The sequence below is a fragment of the Haliotis rubra genome, unplaced genomic scaffold (assembly GCF_003918875.1).
Source record: "Haliotis rubra isolate DU_JTF1 unplaced genomic scaffold, ASM391887v1 Scf34, whole genome shotgun sequence".
NCBI classification, from domain to species: domain Eukaryota; kingdom Metazoa; phylum Mollusca; class Gastropoda; order Lepetellida; family Haliotidae; genus Haliotis; species Haliotis rubra.
The window spans coordinates 2,362,143-2,386,397 of NW_025767013.1; the positions used below are offsets into that span (position 1 = coordinate 2,362,143).

The 24,255-nt window shown below is 39.7% G+C and overlaps 1 protein-coding gene across 1 annotated transcript in view; it reads right to left on the reverse strand.

Annotated features, from left to right (window-relative positions):
* Positions 1 to 24,255, reverse strand: part of LOC124284591 (titin-like) — a 143,322-nt gene that overhangs the window by 6,899 nt on the left and 112,168 nt on the right. Inside the window, exons 4-7 of the mRNA XM_046720699.1 lie at positions 3,452 to 3,671; positions 3,152 to 3,172; positions 2,291 to 2,578; positions 736 to 762 (exon numbers count right to left, since the gene is read on the reverse strand). Coding sequence (XP_046576655.1) covers positions 736 to 762; positions 2,291 to 2,578; positions 3,152 to 3,172; positions 3,452 to 3,671 — 556 coding nt within the window. The remainder of the gene's footprint in view (positions 1 to 735; positions 763 to 2,290; positions 2,579 to 3,151; positions 3,173 to 3,451; positions 3,672 to 24,255) is intronic.

A 24,255-nucleotide genomic window follows, 5' to 3' on the forward strand; every position in this document is an offset into this window, starting at 1 on the left:
AAATGAAGAAAGTCTCAGGGCTCCTTTTCATTATATTTTCTTTTTTTTCATTATGATTTTTTTATTTGTAAAATATGTTCATTTCAGAGACTTGTTGTTAGTCTAGGACCAGATAATCAAGTGATTGATAAGGAAAGCATTAACCCATGCCATCAGGTCATGACAACCAAGTCACCAAGTCTGATAATCCCATTTTCATATTCACCAAGTTGCCTCTTGCTACCAGCATAGCTTGTTGGTAGGTTTGTAGTTCAACGCTGCACTCAGCAATATTCCAGCTGTATGGTAGCAGTCTGTGAATAATCGAGTCTGGACCAGACAATCCAGTGATCAACAGCATGAGCATCGATCTGCGCAATTGGGAACCGATGACATGTGTCAACCAAGTCAGCGAGCCTGACCACCCGATCCCGTTAGTTGACTCTTACGACAAGCATAGTTGCCTTTTAGTGTGGACCAGACAATCCAGTGATCAATATCATGAGCACTTTTTCAGTCATGAATATCAGGGATACTCTTAACAATTGTTAAATCTACACAATGTCTGAATAAATATGCAAAGAATAAAACACAAATACCGCAACGGAAAACAAATGGTCTTAAGGTGGACTGTATCAACACATACACTGAAAGTGTGTGCTAGCTCCTAGCTGAAGAATTCCTGTAACTGATAAAGCAGAGACACCCCTCCTGGTATAATACTCAATACTTAAACGCTGATACTACAGTACTAACCTCGTTTGTTAACATTCGATGACCCACCTGGAACAAAAACAACAGGTGTCAAAAATAGTAAAGAACTGAAATAAATTTAATATCATTTATAATGGTTAGGTTAATGAAGCCTCATGACCCTTATCAAACATGGATATGTTCAAAGTTGGATGACATTTATATCCGTGATGTAATTTGCGACTTCCGTGTGGGATTGACCCCTCGGTCAGCCTGCTGACGATAGGGGCTAGAATTAGCTACATAAGTAGGAAAGTAAGCCTTAAGGGGCATGTTTTTCTGATGTGCCAACCAGTCCACACAGCTGCAGTCAGTTTACTTCTAATTCTTATAATCCACATCGAGCTAATATATTTTGTCCTCTGTGCCATGTACAGTTTTTAATCAGGAAATAAGTAACCACGATATTTGATGAGCACCAAACAAGGCAACTAAGTCATTGATATAGACCACCAATTTAAGAGTGTGGATAATTTTTTTAAATGTCATATAGCAAACTCATGAAATGATGGTATCATTAAAACAATGATAGTGAACAGCTGGCCATATACATCATGAAATTAATGGAGAGAAGTCTTTAAGCATAGGACTGTTAAATGGAGCTCCTAAAACTACATTAAGGAATTCTATGGAAGATTAGTTTCCATTCTTTTAATACCTGTGAATACAGGTAATGGTACAGAATGGATATACAGAATTTACACCGCTGCGAACAACATATTAGTTATGACTGTCAGCTTAATGTGGAAATTAATGAATATCTGCCTGTTTTCCTCTTTTTCACCCAATCAGTTGATTCACTATCATTTTATCCTTTTACAGAAATAACCCTACCCTCATTTGAACCTATGAAACCTCTTGCCTTCGAAATGCTAGAATGTTTTTTGAAAATAATCATATTTAAAAAACAAAAAGCTAAGATTCAGATGATACCTGAGGTACATACAAACTTTCATGAAGAAATATTGAACGAGTTTATATGGATGGACAGATACACTTCTGTAGCAACTGTGAAACTTTGGGCGATGGGAGAACTGAAGGTGAAACTTTAACTAAAACAGTTACAAATAAAACAAAATTTATATGTTTATATACATACACAATAACCTTTTCAAACCAGCAGATCATGCTACTGAATAAGGTTCTTTCTTCACATTCTTCAAACATAATGAGTGAGTTTAGTTTTATGCCACACTCAGCAATATTCCAGCTATATGGTTGCGGTCTGTAAATACTCGAGTCTGGACCACACAGTCCAGTGATCAACAGCATGAGCATCGATCTACACAATTGGGATACGATGACATGTGTCAACCAAGTCAGTGAGCCTGATCACACAATCCAGTTAGTTGCCTCTTACGACAAGCATGGGTTACTGAAGATCAATTTTAACCCAGATCTTCACAGGTATCTTCAACTACAGGTGAATAACGTGTTATTAGGACTGACTGCATATTGTTAACAGTACTTGTCCCCCATAAGAAGCCCTCAATGGATGAAAGCATGCATGAAGATTTTCTAATCTGGACAAAATCGAAACCATTTAGTCCCAACTCACCTACTCTGACCGTGACAGAATGACTGCTCATTTCGTTTTCAGATCCGCGACACATGAACATCCCTGAGTCATGTGGCTGACTGTTATCCACGATGAGCTCGCTGAAGAGAGAGTGGTCCTCCTCAGTCCAGAAGCGGGTGATGATGTAGTTCCTGTACCTCTCGCCTGTGATCTTGTCTCCATCTTTGAACCAGTCAATACTCTGGGCGTTCAGCCTACCTGAGATGTTGCACACCAACCGTATCTCGCCACCCACAGGTACGTACTTGGACCCTTGCAAGAAGATATCTGCAACATCACATGTTGGAATCTTCTACATTGTTTACGATGAACACATTTATACCGAGCTGATGGATATAACAAACTTTGGGTTTTTTTTTGTCCCGGATGCTTTCTGTATAATAAAGTCCAAATGTGTTATGAACTACAGCTAAAACAAACCAACATAAGTGGTCCAAATAAGTTCATGATGACAATAGCTCAATGTATTATGTATCTCCTGAGAACATAAAATATAATTATTTTAACGTTTCTGGTATAGTATACCTTAAATAACTATATTGACGTTTTCAGAAATGAGGAGAGTTGAATGTTTTCTCACTAAATATTACGGGCGATGAGGTAGACAAGTGGTTCAAGCATTCGCTTGTTACGCCGAAGACCTGGGTTTGATTCCCCACACAGGTACAAGTGAATCCCATTTCTGGTATCCCCCCACCGTGATATTGCTGAAATATTGCTAAAAGCGGCGTAAACCTAAACTCACTCACTCAATAAATATCAATTCAGAACAAAATGGGATGTTGAGTTTTTCTTATCATATCGATATGTTCTGATAATATGAACCGATTAAAAACTTACCAGGCTTTTGTGCAGGGGGATCTGAAACGTAAATGTAAAGTTGTCACAGATATATCATCCATAGTTATATTGTATAACACTTGATATGACTTTTGATCTGATTAGAGCTTAAATAGGGTTATCTCCCTTTCACCAATGGTGCTCAAGTCAAGTTTACAACCAAACTAGTAGAATAATCTTCTAACTTAAGAATCACTACAAAATTCTACAATTTATCATGGGAAATATGAATTTATGAATTCAATATAAAAAAGAAGAGAATTCCATGCTTACAACTCACATACCATGCGATGTTCTTACCTACAACAATGAGATACACTTCCCGTACATATTTTTTCGTGGCAGCTATCTGGCATTCATATATTCCTGTACGGTCTTTCTGTGCGTTCTTTATCAACAAATTCCAATCACTGACTTGGAAAGAAATTCTTCGATGCTCTGAAATAACATTTGGATCCTTCACCCATGTCAGTTTACCAATTGTCAAGAAGTGGTCTGCCCCTTGGTGACGCCATACAACCTGGAACAAAGGGGAGGACAATAAGGAGCTGGTCTAGAATAACAGGCTTGATACAAGTCAACAGCAGTAGGGTCTCTCCATTGTAAACTGGGTTATCGCCAATCAGTCTGGGGAGGGTGAAGGGTTTGTAAGTATTTGTACAAGGCATTGATTGTGAATTAGTGAGTTTTGAGCTATTTTCACCAATGCTATTCAATTTTGTAGAGGCATATCGTACAAAAATCGATGCTGGTGAATTTACAACCCATCACTCGAGTATTGACTCTACCATACATTTGGAAAGAGTAATTATTTTGTAATGTTATTCATAGCCACTCATACTGCACACACATATTGTTCAAAATTAGATTAGATATGCACAGACCACAAATGGACCCAAAAATGTGAAAATAAATATACTATAATAGGATGCTCTTGAAAAAATACATGCTGAAAATAGAATGACAAAATAAGAGACGGACTAATTTCATGGTTACATCCCCATTTTCAGACAAGGTGTACATAATGTAATCTGTGCCAGGTATGGACTGCAGTGGCGGATCCAGAAGGGGGGTTCAGGGGGTTCGACACCCCCCCTTTTTGAAAATGACGAAAGACCACATTGAAGTTAATGTTTTGAAATGGTGGAGCCAAGGTAGGGTTCAAACTCCCTGAACGGCCCTTGAAAATTTCTGGATCTGCCTATGTATTGAGACACAGTTTTATGAACAGCTTTTACCAAAATTGATTTGCACATCATAAAATATACAAACAGACAAAGTTTGCTTTTATGACTTGTATCAACCAGCCAGATTGTCACTTGACCTGGACCAAGTCCTCCGTTAAGAAATTTTTCCCAAAATGCATCACTCAGATAACATTCACGGACTCAACCATACTTCAGTTACAAGTCAACAATTACAAATACTGTCATTATAATCAATCAGTTCTGGACAAGACAGGATAATTATTTTCCAAAGAAACTCCCAAGACATAAACTTTTTAATGAGTCACACGTCCACTCCAAATATGGCCAACAGAGGATCTGATCTGTACTTCAAGCCATTCTGGCTGAAGAGGCTTCTGATTGAAATGTATCTTATACAAAACTCATTCTTGAAAGTGATCTTATGGAAACTTCTGAGATATTATTTCAAGGGAAATGAAACACTTAGCATCATAGTATTTTCATTTGTTAGTAATGACTCAACATTTTATTCATCTCTCCACCCTGCATGACAACATATTTGATTTGCTGTAGTGTGAATTAATGTCAATGGAACTGTCTTGGCCAACTGAGGTTGTAACCATGATCCAGCATAACATGTATCCACTGTACACTGTATGTGATAGACTGTCATATCCTCATAATTCTGAGGGTGGTGAGGTAGCCTAGTGGTTAAAGCGTTGGCTCGTCACTCCGAAGATCCGGGTTCGAATCCCCACATGGGTACAATGTGTGAAGCCCATTTCTGGTGTCCCCCGCCGTGATGTTGCTGGAATATTGCTAAAAGCGGCGTAAAACCAAACTCAGTCAGTCAGTCAGTTCTCATAATTCTGAGTGTCAAGCAGCATAACAACATGTAAAATCTGTAAACGTCTTTTGTGTGATGTGGCCAGGGATTAAACTACCACCCTTCCCCACTGGATCCAGGGTGATGGGGTAGCCCAGTGGTTAAAGCAATAGCTCATCATGGCGAAGGCAGCATAAAACCCAACTCACTAACTCACCCACTCTATCAGAGTGAGTGAGCGAATTTAATTTTACACCGCTTTTAGCAATATTCCAGCAATATCACACCGAGGACACCAGAAATGGGCTTCACATATTGTACCCACGTGGGGAATCGAACCCGGATCTTCGGTGTGACGAGCAAATGCTTTAACCACTAGGCTGACCCACCGCCCCCACTATCAGATGCTCTATCCACTAGTCCACAGAGGATGATACATAACACACAAAACAAGATTTGTTCTGATGTAAGACTGTGCACCTCCACACAAACAACATCTGCTCCCTTGCTGTGTCGTAACCACAACAACCAAAACAAATCCAATCTGGTAGAGTTGTTGACGGAGATATGAATACTACACATATCAAGGTACCCTCTGTTATTTACAGCACATAAAAAATATACACCTGAATCATGTCATAATAGAATGACTTGGGAGGACAACAAATAAACAGAAATATCAATACATGGCAGACGTGCAAATGCTTGGCAGGCCCTGGGATGAAGTGCTGTTTGTTTACGCTTTAATCAAGATGGATCCTGCAGGCAAGGGTTTGTTGTATGAACAAACAGCCACGTTTGGGAACACCATATTGAATGAAGCATTTACATACTCCATTTGTATTTCCCATCAGCCTTGCTTGTATAGCAACATGTGAGATGTCTTTGGGATAGTAGTATATTGTAACACTGGGCCGGTGGGCACCAGGAACAAGGCAACACTGTGGCTAAAGTTCATGAGTGAGTGAGTGAGTGAGTATGGTTTTGCACGGCTTTTAGCAATATTCCAGCAATATCATGGTGGGGAACACCAGAAATGGGCTTCACACATTGTACCCATGTGGGGAATCAAACCCAGGTCTTCAGATGACGAACAGATGCTTTAACCATAAGGCTAACCCACCACCCCTTAAGTTCATGAGAATTTCGTTTTATGCTGTTTTTACCAATATTGCAGCAGTGTCATAACAGCTGACACCAGAAATGGGCTTCATTTCATATATTATGTATCCATGTGGGGAATTGAACCCTGGTCTTTAACATGATGAGCGAATGCTTTAACCATTTATTAGGCTACTTCATCGAACCATTGTTGTTCAAGGGGGTGACTAAAAACTGTGACATGATATATTGTATGTCATCATACACCAATGTAGATTGTGCACAATACATGAGATGTAGGCAGTACTGTAACAGCTTGTACATACAGTCAGGCCTCTTCAATTATTATTTGGTTTACACAAATTCTCTATAACCAAAGGGTCATTGAAAAAACTTGTCTGAATTTTCTAAGTAGTAAGATGGATATTTTGCTTCCGAAGAAATAGTGTTAACTTCTGACATAAATTCTGTGTAACATTTTGAAAATCAGAAAACAAAGCTGTCAAAACAATCCCAAATCGTTGACGGACATTACCATGTCCATTCACAGAAGCATTCACGACTGTGTAGTAAAACTTAGTTAGTATACTGAACCAAAAAAGTTAGGGAACATGAATATTTTATTGATATTTTTTTTGTAGTCAACACTGATCACACAATTTCACAAAATATCACCCCAAATTTTCATTATCCAAAACAAATTTTGTTTAGCATATTACCACACTGATACATTTTAATTTTAATTAATTTAACAGCGTACACACAATCATAGTTTAACCCAATGATTTTTCCTTCTCCATGGCCTTCTTCAAAAGGTGTTTCCATAAATTCAAAACCATTTCCATCATAGCTGAAAGATCTTTGAGACCTGTTGGTAGAACTTCTAAATAGTCCGCCAAATCACTGCTAAAATATATTTGTCCCCCAGGTTAAAAATTATAGATGGGTTACCAGCCTTTTTAACTCACACAATGTACTTTATTTTCATTCATTAAAAACACTCCTATTTTTATATTTATTCAAGTTGATAAACAAAAATAGAGAGGAAAAATAACCTCTATGGAACTTTTTCCAGTACACAACACAGCAACTATTCCTGGTGAGATAGAAGACACAGTCTTTGAAGATGATCCTACTTTTCTTATTAAGGTACAAAACCTTCCCTGTGAATTTCCTTTCCTCCCTCTATCATCTTAAGTGATAAAAATTAATCCAATTTTGACACAAAACATGCCTCTAATCACATAAATCACAATGTAAGTGACAAATCAGTCGGTGCTTGCCAGGCAATGCCGAAATCCAGGGCCTCTCTAATCCAACTAGCTCCACAAAACCTCACTTAACTGAATTATTCCACAGCCTCGATACCACTGAGGGGTCACTCATGAGTCAATTTGGAACGAGCTACTTCAATAAAAGCAAATTCACTCCATCACTAAACCTCCAGAGGCAACGAAAACAATCAAATCCAACAATTGGTACAAAAACTTATTATTGGCATCCATGGCGCCAATCACCAAATGGCAGCAATTAGCCCCTTATTGATTAAGGAATTGAGTGCTAATTTTAGAGCATTAAAAACGTCATCTTCAAGCTAATAAATATCCATAAAGCCCTTCCAATAACGACCCTTATCTTGGACTTTTGAAGGGTCTTCAGAAAATACCAGAGAACTTCATGGTAATAATGGGATTCAGATCTGAGATAGAAAAAGCTACTTCTTGATTGAAACAAAACTTGCAATTGTTGCTAATCCTGTTGGTAGACTGTGTGGAAAAATGTCACTTCAAAGCACTGTTACAGCCTATAAGAGGTTCCAAATTCTATGTTAAACCTATCTTGCATGACTTCCTACTTACAATTACCCAAATAATGTTACAGGAAATTATGAACAATTAAAATCTATATTACTATCAGTTTAAGATATGATTTACCATGTCAAACATCACATAGTCATGGGAATGGGTGGAAAAAAAACAGCATTCATTGATTTTTCACTATTCCACAGTCACAAATAACAAAATCATGTGCCCCTGTGCAGATCCAGGTTAGAATTCCTTTCTTCAGCAACCCATGCTTGATGTAAGAGGTGACTAAAGAGACTGGGTGCTCAGGCTCGCTGACTTGGCTCATGAATGTTGTCGAATTCCAATTCTATTGACTAATGCTCATGACATCTATCACTGGATTGTTGCGTCGGGATGTGAATATTTACAGACTTCAAATTTACAGTTGTAATATTGCCAACTGCCTGATTAAACAACAGACTCACAAACAAAAAATAATGTGATATCATAAAAAGAAACACTTGGCTTCTTACCTCAAGGACAAGCCACAAATCATTCCAAACTAAAGAACATGTATATATATATTTCAAGGTCTTATTAACCCAATTCCAAAATTACAAGCAAGTTTGATGATAAAAATAAATCTTTCAGAAATTGCCAAAACTAATGGCATCTAAAATACAACAAGAAAACATGAAAGATGGAAAACATCCCACAAGAATATCTTCATCCTGAAACATAGGTTTATACCATAATTGATTGATGATTAAAGATAAACCATCTGATCCAAAGCTATCATTATATTTTACTATCTTCATGTAGAAGTTTACTAGGAAAAGATTGCTGCCCACCAACCTATTTCCCTACAAACATGCCACGCAATCCGCTTGCACGCCCATTGGTATGAAATTCATTCCATCTTCTCCACATCCATCTTGCACTATTCAAGACTTCAGCTGAAGGAAAATTATGAGCACTAATCTCATCTTTACAACCGATTTCCTACAAAATCTCAATGGACTGAAACCAATGTACAGAACCCAACCTAATTAAACGTTCAATATTAATCTAAAGGTGCAAGTGTGACAAATTTGAAGTAATCTTTTGTTCAGTCAAGTGAAATGCTGTATATAAAGGTTGTGTTTTTTCAATCAATACCACGAGTGTACCACTTGCCTGGACTCTCCCCACTGGGGGTGAATCAAACTGGCATATCTTTCTGCTAGAGTATTGTCTGTCACAACAATCACAGGGCCAGTCTTGTGGGGATACATGCAAGATTTACACTGAACATGCTGGGCAGTTAGACTTATCTCAATCAATAGTAGACTCGTTGTATGTCGATTACAACACGGAGGTGGGCACGCAGCAAGTCTTTGGAAGCTTTGTCTCCGGGTTTCCAGGTGTCATGGGACAGCATATTATCATAAGAGAAACAAGTGCTCAAAGCTCTAGGCATCACATTGCCTGATTCTTAATTACACTGATTCTGTTTCATGTGAAGATTTGTTACCGTCAACAATGGAGGAAGTTCCATGTAAGCTTGCTTTTGGGAACAACCACGGACATAGGATATCCTAAAGCATCATGATGTCTGGATTAGAATAACAGTGAACCCGAAACAGAGATTTTCACAGTGATGTCCATACTTCTTTGTATCCTTGTGGACAAACTAATGTTTAGTCCAAAAAAGGTATCTTATTTGAAAAAATATATCTATTAATAAATGAGTAAAATAAAAAAAAAGCCTTGAACAATGTTTATTTTCAGCTGAGGTAATCTAACCTTGAGTGAGATTCATGCTTTTGTTGTTCTATGTGGTCTACATGACAGACTAGCTTGTCTGATAATTCTGATGTCATTCAAGGATCAGCCTTTCTTTTTTTTAAATTTTGCTTAGAAGGGACAAAATCTATAAAGATCAAGTGAGCTTGTCTCGCATTATCCATTTGTCAATCAAAGTTTACATTTTCCAGATCAGAAACTACATGGTTGAAGCCTTTGCATGAATTTTTCCAAGAAGTTCTCACAAACTTCTGATCCAATTTTAATCATGGCTACCATGGCAGCCATATTGTAAATGTTGTTTTTTTGTTTTTATTCAGCCATGCAGAGAGGATGGATGCAGAAACTGTTGGGGTGTTTTTTGCTACTAAATTTTGTTTCCCACTAAATGACATTTCAAATTAAAAATAACATTCAGGATATATTCAGATGATATTAATATGTTGTGAAAAATCTCGAGTAATTTGCAAGCAAACAAAACATTTCCAGGAGCAATAAATTGTCATTATCTCAAGACTACAATGACTATGTAACTCTAAACAATATGTAAAGGAGATCATGAATTATCCTGATTCAGGATCAACAAAGGAGGTGCTTCACATTAGTGAGTACAGATTGACAAAACTACTTTATGACTAAACACCATAATAAATGTTGCCAACTGTGATTGATAAAAGACACGCTCTCACTGCACTCAACAAGGAGGTTGCTTGACAACACAACCCCAATCTAACCACTGTGTCCACCTGTCCAAGAATCTTGGCACTATCAATCTAACCAAACTCTCACTACCAAAAACCCCTTATTATATCTTGTAAAATACCCCATATGCCATCTCCTCATATACAAACAGCTACTTCATCATGTCTCCCGATACCGAGTCCTGGCTTCTTGATGAAACATCTCTTTGTCTGATGATTGACAGGAGCTCCACTTAAAACAATGAGTAAGTCTGTCACTAGTGGCAAAGGGGAAAATGAATTACTTTGATGAACAGCTATGGAAAAGCAGTCTATGTATCTAAAGCAATGGTTAGCTGGTCAATGGAAAGTAAATCTGCATCTTGACTGAGGGATGACTAGCCAGGAAATGAACATAGATACAAGATGAATCGTCAAGTCGTCGTTTTTAGCTACCAGCTTCATAGACCGTGTTCTATAATTAAAAATATAACCTTGGGCAGATTCACTCTGTAGACCTGACAGAAGACTGAAAGAGGGTTTTCTGTGCCACAAGAAATAACCCTATGGCAATACATTATCCTTAGAAATGTCAATGGTGAGTTATTGGTAAATTCAGGTGTGATGTTTTTATTATTATATCCTGCTGTGGTTTCAAGTTTAAACTTAGTATTGCCCAAAGACCTACAAATACTGTTAGCATCATTAGAGGTTTCAGATGTTCATATATCCTATTTATATTAAAGTATTATTTTTCACAAACTATCAGTAGTTTTTCACTTATGAATTAAAATTGTTAAATTAGCTTGATACATCAAACATTTGTTCGCCTTTATTAAAAATATACAAATTAAATATTAATGTTTCCAAGTCCTTTAACTGTTTATTCTGACATTCATAGCAATCAAATGCTGAAGAAAAATACATTTAGATGAGGTGTTCATGTTGTTTTTGTAATAAAATCATCCCAAATAAATACTACAAATGGTAACAGCCGGTTCATCACTTAATGAATATTCTCCACACAAACATCACATGTCCTGATTCTATCAAGCATTCCTGTATGATCATGAGATTAATTTTCCAGTACTAAATAAGGCCAATTGTGCCTTAATTTGACCATCCCTGCCAACAAAGCCAATGAGTGACCAAGGGCTACGTCTCTCCAGGACGTAATTATAACAACATCAGCCAGTCTGGTCACATCAGTTATTGTCTCTGTGGGTCATCAGTAAGTCCAGCTGTCCAGAGACTGACCGGGACCACCAATATAGAATCCCTCAAGACCTTGACAATAGGATTACAACGATAAATGTATTAGCTACTCAAAAGCTTCACTTCTTGGTTGATCCTGAACATTTTCATCTGAGTTCTTGTGTGATGTATGTCAGGGGCGTCCATTTTCCCAAGACTTGACAAGACCAAATTACTCTTATGAATCTTAAATACTACTCATTCAGCACAAGTGAAAAGCAGAGTTTAACAATGCCAGATACAGTCAGATGTGTCAAAGTTAAGAACCTCCAAATTAAGTGAGGTTTGACACACATGAAAATAAGTGAGTTAGTGAGTTTAATTTAATGCCACTTTTAGCAATATTCCACCAATATTACGACAGGGGACATCTGAAATTGGCTTCACATATTGTACCCATGTGGGGAATCGAACCCAGGTCTTTTGCGTGATGAGCAGACGCTTTAACCACTAGGCTAACTCACCGGCCCTATATGAAAATGAGATGAATGTAGATAGGATACAAAGAACCAAACTTTTACTCTGAGAAAAATGTGCAAGTTCAACACATCAGTAACTGTAATATTATGTTGTTCACCTCAAAACCATGATACAGACTCTGGAGTCTTTGAATAACATTTAGAAGTGATACACATAAAGATATTCACCTGATGAACGAATAAGGATATACTCTGAAACATCATGATCCTCAAAATAAAGAAGCTGACACACATAAAGGCGAGAATTTATGGATATCAGCTGATGTTTCGGAGTATATTCTTACTCCTTCATCAGGTGAAAAAATGATGGAGTTAGAATATACTCCTCCGTGTTCCTTCCAAGAAGTTGACATCCATAAATTCTCGCCTTTACAAACACTAGGTTTCTAGTGTATTGGAATATACTGCACAGCTTGGGTATCATCTAGTATATTGGAATATACTGCACAGCTTGGGTATCATCTAGTATATTGGAATATACTGCACAGCTTGGGTATCATATGCTTTATCTGTATTGTATTCCTGACAATCATTTTGAATAAAATACACAATTTTTCAAAGGTTTTAAATTTAATTTTCTTGGAAAAGAATTGTAGGTTAATCATTTGACATTGCTATCTGAGTAATTTACACAAGGTAATTTCACAGTCCGTATGTTTAATTACCCATTTGAGACATTTCTGACACATGTTAACAAAAATTAGGTGCTAGAATTGCCTTTGGACATTTTTCGAAATTTTATGGGGATGACGTTTTTCAATGAGAATTGCAAATGTTTGGACTAATCATTCAGATACCAAGTGTAAAAATATTAATTGCCGGTGATCAAACCTGTCTGTAATTGGCAGCCATCCTGATGAAAATATTTTTTCCTGTGATGTCCAAAACACATCCAGCTGTTTTATGTGTCCCTCTCTTCAAACTTATTAGCTTTCTTTCTCTAATTCATGTCATTTGACAAGATTTGGAGAGTTGAACAACTAATGTCAGAACTCACAAATTGCCTGTGCCTCAATGGCACAATTCTCACGAGACAGATGAAACGAAATATTCAAATCTGCCTGAAATCAATTGCTTCAAAGTCTGCTCTACAAGGACATGCTTTGACATTTCACAAGCAGCCATGATTAAGTTTAAACAAATGCATATACTTGTTACCCCAAAATGTCCTATGTCTTCAGACGTTATTACTTTTTAAGGTCCTTTATTTATTATTTACTACACTCAAACAAAAACGATCCCTCAAGCAAAAGAAACTCAATTTACACTTATCATGATGAAAAAATTGTGATTACGTTCCAGTGAAGGATTGCTCTGCGTGAAACTTGAAAAGAAAACCTGTTTGTTTTGGAGCCATTTAAGTGAATTATATTCACAAAGTATATTGTAAGTTACGAGAGCAAACAGCGGGCGCCCTTTCATCACGTGGGTAGCCTCACATTTAATAGATTTTTCAGGACTTTGAGATGAAGGGTAATAACCTTGTCTATTCTATGCTTATCAAAAGGGACAGACGGACTGCTGCTGCCTAATTAGAAAATTGTATTAAGGAAATTAATGATCTTGATCTAAGCCCTGACTGTCCTTCATCAGAATTGAATCAGAAGATCTTACTGTCCAAATTCGGTCAGTTTGATGATCACCGCAGCTGATATCAGTCGTATGGAAACCTCATTTCCATGCTCAAACATACTGACCAGTGTCCACTTGTGACAAGTGATTGATACAAAAGGCTAAATTACTTTATGATTTCAGAGCATTTGCATCTATTGTTGTCCTGCTCTACATCTGTATCTGATTTGCATTACGTTAACTTCATAAATGTGGGTAGTGGTGGGTGTGCAGGTGGCCCAGTCATCTGAGATGCATTAGTGCAGAGTTGTGTCCCTTGGGCGTGCCAGAAACCTATGATTGTGAGTTCAAGTCTTAGTGAACCCTGATGATGCTGTTAAGTGTGTCACCACCACACCAATGGTAACTGACTGACTGACTGAGTATGGTGTACCCATGTGGGGAATCGAACCCGGGCCTTCGGCGTGACAAGCGAATGCTTTAACCACTAGGCTACCCCACTGCCCCACACCAATGGTAACTGGTTTCAGTAAAGTGGCAAACATCTGAGCCCTGAATTGTTTTTGGCTTTCCCTCCACATTAAGTGGACATGCTGTAATGTGAATGGAATACTGCCTTCACTCACTCACTCATAATGAAATCAGCTGAAACATTCATTTAGATACAGATTACATCATCAGACCCCTTTTTAGAACTGCTGACAATTTTATGGTTACAATTCCTTTAAATGTTGTTGAACACCACACGAATATTACAGTAGAGGGGCACTTAAAACCAGTGGGGCACCTTAAACCAGAGTGGCACTTAAAACCAATGGGGCACCTTAAAATCAGGGGGCACTCAAAACCAGTCAGGCACCTTAAACCCAATGGGGTACCTTAAATCAGAGGTGCACATAAAACTAGTAGGGCCCCTTAAACCAGAGGGGCACCTTAAAACCAATGAGCCACTTAAAAACAGATGGACACCGTAAACCAGTGGGATGCCTAAAACCAGTGGGGCACCTTAAACCAGAAGGGCACTTCAAACCAAAAGGGCACTTTAAAACCAAAAGGGCACCTAGAACCAGTGAGGCACCTACACCATAGAGCTGTCGAGCATCATGTATATTTCATCTTAGTTTGGTATGTACCACTGGGAGCCATAACCTGCAACAGTAATGTGTCCTGTCTCATATCTGCATCACCATGACTAATATTTATATTTGGCATGACTTTATTCAAGGACAGTAAATTTGCTATGGGAAATAACACAAGTGAAATCTAGTCTAGTGTTCCTATATCTTGCCAGGGTATCTCTGAAAAAAATGTAAAATTCATTCCGCTGTCACAGAAAATTATGATTGATACTCTCTAACTGTTTAATAGCTTCTTCGTATCAGTTACAGGTCAGAGCTTAATCGTTTCAGTCATAATTTCAATCCTAGTAATATGAGGGATAATCCTTTTTGTAAACTGCACTCAAATCAGTCCAGCGCTCTTCAAATATTTCTAAGCTCACTGTGAGGATTCCATCCTTTTGCCCATGTACAAACACACAGAGACCATCGATAATCACATGGAACCAAGAGAATCAGAGATGAGAACTTGATACTTTAAAGTATTTGAAAAAAGCATGTAAATGGAAACACATTCTGAAGAACTCGATGGGGTTTTAGCAGTGATGGTTACTCAATGTATTACATCTGTACATCCAACTGTTCCACATTGCTTTCAGCTGAATTTAAACTGTTCAAATTGCATCCACTATCCACTACGAGGCACATCACAACCTGGTAGGAAATACATATTAAATGCCAATGCAGTGGAACAACCTGTCTTGATTATCCAAGAATTCAGGTTCCATTAGGCATCAATGGTAAAAATGTCATGAACATTATACAAATGGACCACTGAAAATCAGTGATGACACCAGGTGTTTGTGAAAAGTGAGTGCGTTAGTGAGTTTAGTTTTACGCCGCACTCAGCAATATTCCAGATAAATGGCGGCGAGAATAAATAATCGAGACCAGACAATCCCATGATGAACAGCATGAGCATCGATCTGCACAATTGGGAACCGATGACGTGTCAACCAAGTCAGCGAGCCCGACCACCCAATCCTGTTAGTCGCCTCTTACGACAAGCATAGTCGCCTTTTGTGGCAAGCATCGGTTGCTGAAGACCTATTCTACCCCAGATCTTCACAGGTCTGTTCGTGAAAAGGACAGGAAGGACATGCTGTTGATTTATTAGTCTGTCATACAGACCCTGAAACAAATATACACAGTGCAGTCTGTGCAAGTCTAGAATATGTGGCAAGTCTAGATTACCACAGTTTCAGAAAAGGAAGAGAGTCTCTGGGCTCCTTTTTAATTTATTTTACAAATATACTTTAGAATTTTTATATTTTTTTAAAAATAATGTTCATTTCAGAGATTAGATGTTAGTCTATCGATTAATATGTGTAATAAACATTAGAAATACTTGTACTGACATGAAGACTCTTGTAACATGGTACAGACTCTGGGTACAGACTCTGGTACTTTTGCTGGGAAAAGTTCTATCCAGGATTCGAACCCACACTTTCATGCACCTAATCGCCAGAACAAAAAGTCAGCCATCTAACCAACTCAGCTACTGTGCCTTCCACAAAAATGGAAGTCGGACAACTGGTAGTCTAGACCACGGACGTTGTATTCCCATCTGACAAAAGTAAGTAGGCATGGCTCCCCCAGCTGAAAGCACCATGCCATTTACAAAGTGGTCAAATGTAACTCATCTTATATTTGGGATTACACTGTCTCAGTCTTGTGGAAGCTGGAATCCCGGATGGGACTCAACCCAACAAAAGTACTAGAATCTGTACTCTTCTGAGAATGTGTAATTTAAAAAATAACACCTGTTAAAATTTACAACTTTCTAAATGGCATTGTGTATTCATGACCGCTCTTGTCATGATCTAGCTGAAACATGGCAGGAATCGTTCACAAATTGATGCAAGATCCTGCTTCTCTCAAACTTACTTTTCCTCAGGGGATTCTGAAGGTCATTTAACTCCCAGAGAACAAGTGACAGAACTTGTAATTGCATTATATAGTTGGCTGAGTGTGAGCAGTTCATCAACTGACCATCACCATGTCCCTTCTGGGGTATCACAGTGCTAACATCAGCTCTTGGGTCTCTTGCTGTACAGACATACTACCATGCTTCCCTTCTGGGGTATCACAGTGCTAACATCAGGTCTTGGGTCTCCTGCTGTACAGACATACTACTGTGCTTCCCTTCTGGGTATCACAGTGCTAACATCAGGTCTTGGGTCTCCTGCTGTACACACCTACTACCATGCTTCCCTTCTGGGGTATCACAGTGCTAACATCAGCTCTTGGGTCTCCCTCCCTTCTGGGGTATCACAGCGCTAACATCAGCTCTTGGGTCTCCCTCCCTTCTGGGGTATCACAGTGCTAACATCAGCTCTTGGGTCTCCCTCCCTTCTGGGGTATCACAGTGCTAACATCACCTCTTGGGTCTCCTTCCCTTCTGAAGTATCACAGTGCTAACATCAGCTCTTGGGTCTCCTTCCCTTCTGAGGTATCACAGTGCTAACATCCCTTCTGAGGTATCACAGTGCTAACATCCCTTCTGAGGTATCACAGTGTTATCATCAGCTCTTGGGTCTCCCTCCCTTCTGAAGTATCACAGTGCTAACATCAGCTCTTGGGTCTCCCTCCCTTCTGAAGTATCACAGTGCTAACATCAGCTCTTGGGTCGTCCTCCCTTCTGAGGTATCACGGTGCTAACATCAGCTCTTGGGTCTCCCTCCCTTCTGGGGTATCACAGTGCTATCATCAGCTCTTGGGTCTCCCTCCCTTCTGAAGTATCACAGTGCTTACATCAGCTTTTGGGTCTCCCTCCCTTCTGAGGTATCACAGTGTTATCATCAGCTCTTGGGTCTCCTCCCTTCTGAGGTAGTGCTATCATCAGCTCTTGGGTGAAGTATCATCAGCTGTTGAGTCGAAACATCAGCTCTTGGGTCTCCCTCCCTTCTGAAGTATCACAGTGCTATCATCAGCTCTTGGGTCTCCCTCCCTTCTGAAGTATCACAGTGCTATCATCAGCTCTTGGGTCTCCCTCCCTTCTGAAGTATCACAGTGCTAACATCAGCTCTTGGGTCTCCCTCCCTTCTGAAGTATCACAGTGCTATCATCAGCTCTTGGGTCTCCCTCCCTTCTGAAGTATCACAGTGCTATCATCAGCTCTTGGGTCTCCCTCCCTTCTGAAGTATCACAGTGCTATCATCAGCCTCTTGGGTCTCCCTCCCTTCTGAAGTATCACAGTGCTATCATCAGCTCTAAGGTCTCCCTCCCTTCTGAGTATCACAGTGCTATCATCAGCTCTTGGGTCTCCCTCCCTTCTGAAGTATCACAGTGCTATCATCAGCTCTTGGGTCTCCCTCCCTTCTGAAGTATCACAGTGCTATCATCAGCTCTTGGGTCTCCCCTCCCTTCTGAAGGTATCACAGTGCTACATCATCAGCTCTTGCTAAGTATCACAGGTGCTCATCAGCTCCTCCCTCCTTCTGAAGTATCACGGTGCTAACATCAGCTCTTGGGTCTCTCCTCCCTTCTGAAGTATCACAGTGCTATCATCAGCTCTTGGTCTCTCCTCCTTCTGAGGTATCACAGTGCTATCATCAGCTCTTGGGTCTCCCTCCCTTCTGAGGTATCACAGTGCTAATCATCAGCTCTTGGGTCTCCTCCCTTCTGAAGTATCACAGTGCTATCATCAGCCCTTGGGTCTCCCTCCCTTCTGAAGTATCACAGTGCTATCATCAGCTCTAAGGTCTCCCTCCCTTCTGAAGTATCACAGTGCTATCATCAGCTCTTGGGTCTCCCTCCCTTCTGAAGTATCACGGTGCTATCATCAGCTCTTGGGTCGCCTTCCTTCTGGGGTATCACAGTGCTAACATCAGCTCTTGGGTCTCCCTCCCTTCTGGGGTATCACGGTGCTAACATCAGCTCTTGGGTCTCCCTCCCTTCTGAAGTATCACAGTGCTAACATCAGCTCTTGGGTCGAAACATCAGCTCTTGGGTCTCCCTCCCTTCTGAAGTATCACAGTGCTAACATCAGCTCTTGGGTCTCCCTCCCTTCTGAAGTATCACGGTGCTAACATCAGCTCTTGGGTCGTCCTCCCTTCTGAGGTATCACAGTGCTATCATCAGTTCTTGGGTCTCCTTCCCTTCTGAGGTATCACAGTGTTAACATCAGCTCTTGGGTCTCCCTCCCTTCTGAGGTATCACAGTGCTAACATCAGCTCTTGGGTCTCCTTCCCTTCTGAAGTATCACAGTGCTATCATCAGCTCTTGGGTCTCCCTCCCTTCTGAAGTATCACAGTGTTATCATCAGCTCTTGGGTCTCCCTCCCTTCTGAAGTATCACAGTGCTAACATCAGCTCTTGGGTCTCCCTCCCTTCTGAAGTATCAGGGTGCTAACATCAGCTTTTGGGTCGTCCTCCCTTCTGAAGTATCACAGTGCTATCATCAGCTCTTGGGTCTCCCTCCCTTCTGAGGTATCACAGTGCTAACATCAGCTCTTGGGTCTCCCTCCCTTCTGAAGTATCACAGTGCTAACATCAGCTCTTGGGTCTCCCTCCCTTCTGAAGTATCACAGTGCTATCATCAGCTCTTGGGTCTCCCTCCCTTCTGAAGTATCACAGTGCTATCATCAGCTCTAGGGTCTCCCTCCCTTCTGAGGTATCACAGTGCTATCATCAGCTCTTGGGTCTCCCTCCCTTCTGGGGTATCACGGTGCTATCATCAGCTCTTGGGTCTCCCTCCCTTCTGAAGTATCACACTGCTAACATCAGCTCTTGGGTCTCCCTCCCTTCTGAAGTATCACGGTGCTAACATCAGCTCTTGGGTCGTCCTCCCTTCTGAGGTATCACGGTGCTAACATCAGCTCTTGGGTCTCCCGCCCTTCTGAAGTATCACGGTGCTAACATCAGCTCTTGGGTCGTCCTCCCTTCTGAAGTATCACGGTGCTAACATCAGCCCTTGGGTCTCCTTCCCTTCTGAAGTATCACAGTGCTATCATCAGCTCTTGGGTCTCCCTCCCTTCTGAGGTATCACGGTGCTAACATCAGCTCTTGGGTCTCCCTCCCTTCTGAAGTATCACGGTGCTAACATCGGCTCTTGGGTCTCCCTCCCTTCTGGGGTATCACAGTGCTAACATCAGCTTTTGGGTCTCCCTCCCTTCTGAAGTATCACAGTGCTAACATCAGCTTTTGGGTCTCCTGTTGTACAGCCCAAATTTGGATTTGGATATTTGTATTATTTTTGTCAGATACATTGTTGCAAAGATATGAGTTTATGAATGTCACACAATAATTGAAATTCTGTCAAGAAGTGAAAGCACCAGTTTACAATTTGATCACTTTATGTGTGTACTGAATTTAACCTGTAGGTTTAGAGATAGTAATGGAAAAATCATTACTGTGAATTCAGTCAAAATCAATGTTGCCATGGAAACAAAGAAATATCAATTCTAACCAAAAACTTAATAGCAAAATGCACCAGATGACAACCTGGCCTTTGGGTACACCTGCAAAGTTTTATAAGAAAATATTAGTTTAAGAGATGTGATCTTGGAAAAAATATGATTATGGACAAACTAAAAAATGTTCCATACCTCTCTTTGAATGTATACATGAAGTTTGGCTAGACTTGATGGAAATGAGTTGTTGAATGTTTTACTATTCTTATCATGTATGACAAGGACCAATATATCAACTTGTCCAGCTATTGCTTGTGTAATATTGAAACAATCTATTAATTCCCTTTCGGTTACAATGTCACAGTTGGAGGCGCTGACAATGGGTTTCACAGACTGTACCCAAGAGGGGAATTATACATGGTCCGTAGTTTTACAAGTCAATTTCATCCCTCAACACAAGGCTACGCATATCTGATTAAAAAGATTGATGACTTATAAGTTTTATAACAAACACTTGAATTGCACCCATGTATACTCAAACCTTGTTTGTATTAATGTATGAAGACCATGTTTCTCTTCCATACTTTCATAATGGACGTCAATGTACAATACTAATGTCAGTTTGTTTGTAAGAGAGAGTGACAGTGTGCATGTCAGAGAGTGAGAGAATGTGAGAGAAAAAGAGAGACAGAAGGAGAGAGAAGCTGAGTGAGTTTTAAGCTGCTTTGATCAATATTCTAGCCATATCATTGGGTAACCATATTCTCCCACATTATGCTAGACTAATGCTTAATTCCTGAATATATATAATTTGGATAGTAACAAATGAACCCATTTATAAAAGGAGCCCCAGTGAGTTCAGGGAGCCTAGACTTGCCTTATTTCAGGGTTTATCATTGCAGGGAGGGCAACGCAGTAGGGAAAATAGTGTTGTTCAGACTGTGAGACAGACTAACATTATTCCAAAATGGTGAATGAAACCCAAGTCTTTGATGCTTTGAGCCAACACCTTAACCATTCAGCTAACCAAATACAAATTTGATACATGGCAGTTTGAATTGTGCAGTGAGTATGGTGGACATCACAAAGTAATTTGATTTGAATGCCAATTAACTCATCAAAGTATCTGCAGCGGACAAAGTGTCAGTCTGGACATTCATCAGCTCTTTAACATTCATAAACAGACAATAGGACAGAACAGCTTGATGTCCAACCCAAGTCCACAGATGGACAGTCTGACAGATTGACCGTCTGCTCTCAAGCAGCTTCAAGTCAGCCACCAATGAATATCAACAATAAGTGTTTACTCTCAGTGGATAATTTCCCTCCCACCATCCCCTTCCCTGTCCACTCAAGTTTGATTTCGGGACACAATTCCTTGCTGGTGACATGCCGCAGTGTTTGCATGTATGCCCACCACCAGTGGACAGACATGACTAGGGTAGAAACTTGCTCATATTCCCCCCACCACAATTAATTTGCTCCCATAATTGTCTTTGATGATCGACTGAATGGCCCTTAACTGCTGACTGAACTCTTCCAAGTGCCTGGTATATAGGGTTACTTGAGAGTGATTCATACAAGCTAAGTGGTGTGGAGACGATTATACACAATTGAAAATGTTACACATTGTAGACGTGGTTAATGTCGTACAAAGTCGCTACAAACTTATCTCCAGCAACACAATGCAATTCAATAGACCTACGCTGTCTTTTGAGACTTACAGTCGCTTTGTGAAACAGCTCTGACCTTCACGAGTTAATTTTTAGAAACGCATTGGTTTGAGCTGATGTAACTGTTCGGTACTGGGCAGGTGATTGGATTAGCCCTGCCGAAGTATTTGATCAAGCAACATAGTTTACTACTTGCTGGGCCCCTTGACAAGAAGACCTGACCGAAATAGAACCCACTCAGAGTGCTTGGTTCCATTTCTGTGAGTGTATTGTGGTTTGTTGAAATCCACAATAGCACTTTAGAGAGGATCAAGAAGGTTTAGGAAAATTTATCATGACATCTCCTCTAAATCAAACACAGGGCCATCACAAGCAGAAATAGATCCGATATTTAGCCATGCTAAATTCGAGAATAACGATAGAAAAGAAACAATGATGTTTGGTAATTATTAAAACCTTTTCTTTTAGTTCAGCGGAATGGTAATTCCTTGAAAAGAAGCATTTGTAATGAAGACATAGAAAATAAACTAAATCGGATTACGCATCTGTGGCACAAATCCCCTACTGATTACACATTGTTCTTCCTGGTCTGCGACCTCTCCTGGCAAGATGTTGTTTTCATATGTTTCTCTAGAAATCAACTGTTCATGATACCTAATGTACTTACAAGCTTGGCACATTACATAAGGATTTCTTATGAAAATAGGCAAGGGCATGACACTACTCACAAAACATGCAACTTATAACTGGAACTGTTCATAATATGGTAATGAAGATGCCAAACTTGACTGAATTTTTTGTAATTTTATCGCAAACATGGCAAATGGCACCGAATCCCATCTTGAGTTTGATAACTAAATTTTAACATCTATCAAATATTCTTTACTTTTTTTGACGTCATGATATTTTTGAATTGCTGCAAATTTTATCAGTTTGCCTCCAGAGAACACTCCTAGTGTTCTAATGATTGGGAGGGTGTTCAACAAGATTCTTTTATTGCTGAGGAATGAGCTAGATGCCTCGTGCAGCTAAATCACCTGCACATGATACTGTCAACTGATCATTACATCAGCGTGCTAACAGCTACATACAAAGCCTACAAAATTACAAAATTTAAATTTTGAGCTAATTGGTAAGAGGTTTGAAAACATTGCGAGCCACACTTGAGTCTTGGACTGACTGTCTTGACTTTTATGTCATCATTATATTTGGGTTGTCTGTCGTTTCATATTCCAGTTCAATTTCAATTCCACATCAAAGTAGCCATTGCAAATGCCCAATAGAAACAGAATTTCACAAAATTAGCAACACTTCGTGGCATCTAGCAATAAAGTGGCGCAGGCATAAAACCCAAGCATGATTGTGAATAATTTACAGCTTTTGAGAAGAACTCTTATTCTTTAAAAGAACTTCTCTTTTCTATTACAATCTCTGAGAGAGTTTCCGAGTTCAAAGTGGTTATGGCTCAGTCTGGAGGGAGGAGAAAAGTGTTGAAATTTGGATATGTTTTAGTTGTTCATTAAATGGCTTCTCTTCTAAAGAGAGCTTCCATTTGACATCTAAATGGTAGGGATGTTTAATGGAGTGAAATTAATTAGTCGCGACAGACAAGTCACAAAGTGGTTCTCAGTCTACTTGCTTTGAGTGGATCAAGATCCTACTGTTCTCACTTTTTTAAAAGACATCACTCTACATTCGGCCAGCACAGGAAGCGGTGTCTCCTGCGAGACAACGAGACAACACCTGCTAGCAAGCAGCGGCGACATAAACGAAGCAGGCTAAATTGAGTTTAATTGGGTGGGGAGTTCATAGTCGATGCTCCTAGGCACTAAAATCCCCAATATTATAACTTCTATCAATATTACTGAAGATGGGCCAGTGGTTAGTGCTTTCACTCAACACACATGTGGGTCTAAGTCCACAAAGGTGTACCATATAAACTTGATGTAAATACTCCAATGACTGCTATGTTGATAGACTTGCACAAGACTCTAAAGTCATAATTAATAATTTAAATGATAATTTCTACAAAATATAAATATCCCTCTAACAGACTGGCTATGAACTACTGTCCACCTATCTAGACTTGCCTCTTAAAGGATAGATAGGGACGGTGGGGTAGCCTAAAGGTTAAAGCGTTGGCTCGTCACGACGAAGACCCGGGTTCGAATCCCCACATGGGTACAATGTGTGAAGCCCATTTCTGGTGTCCCCCGCCGTGATGTTGCTGGAATATTGCTAAAAGCGGCGTAAAACTAAACTCAGTCAGTCAGTCAGTCTTAAAAGATA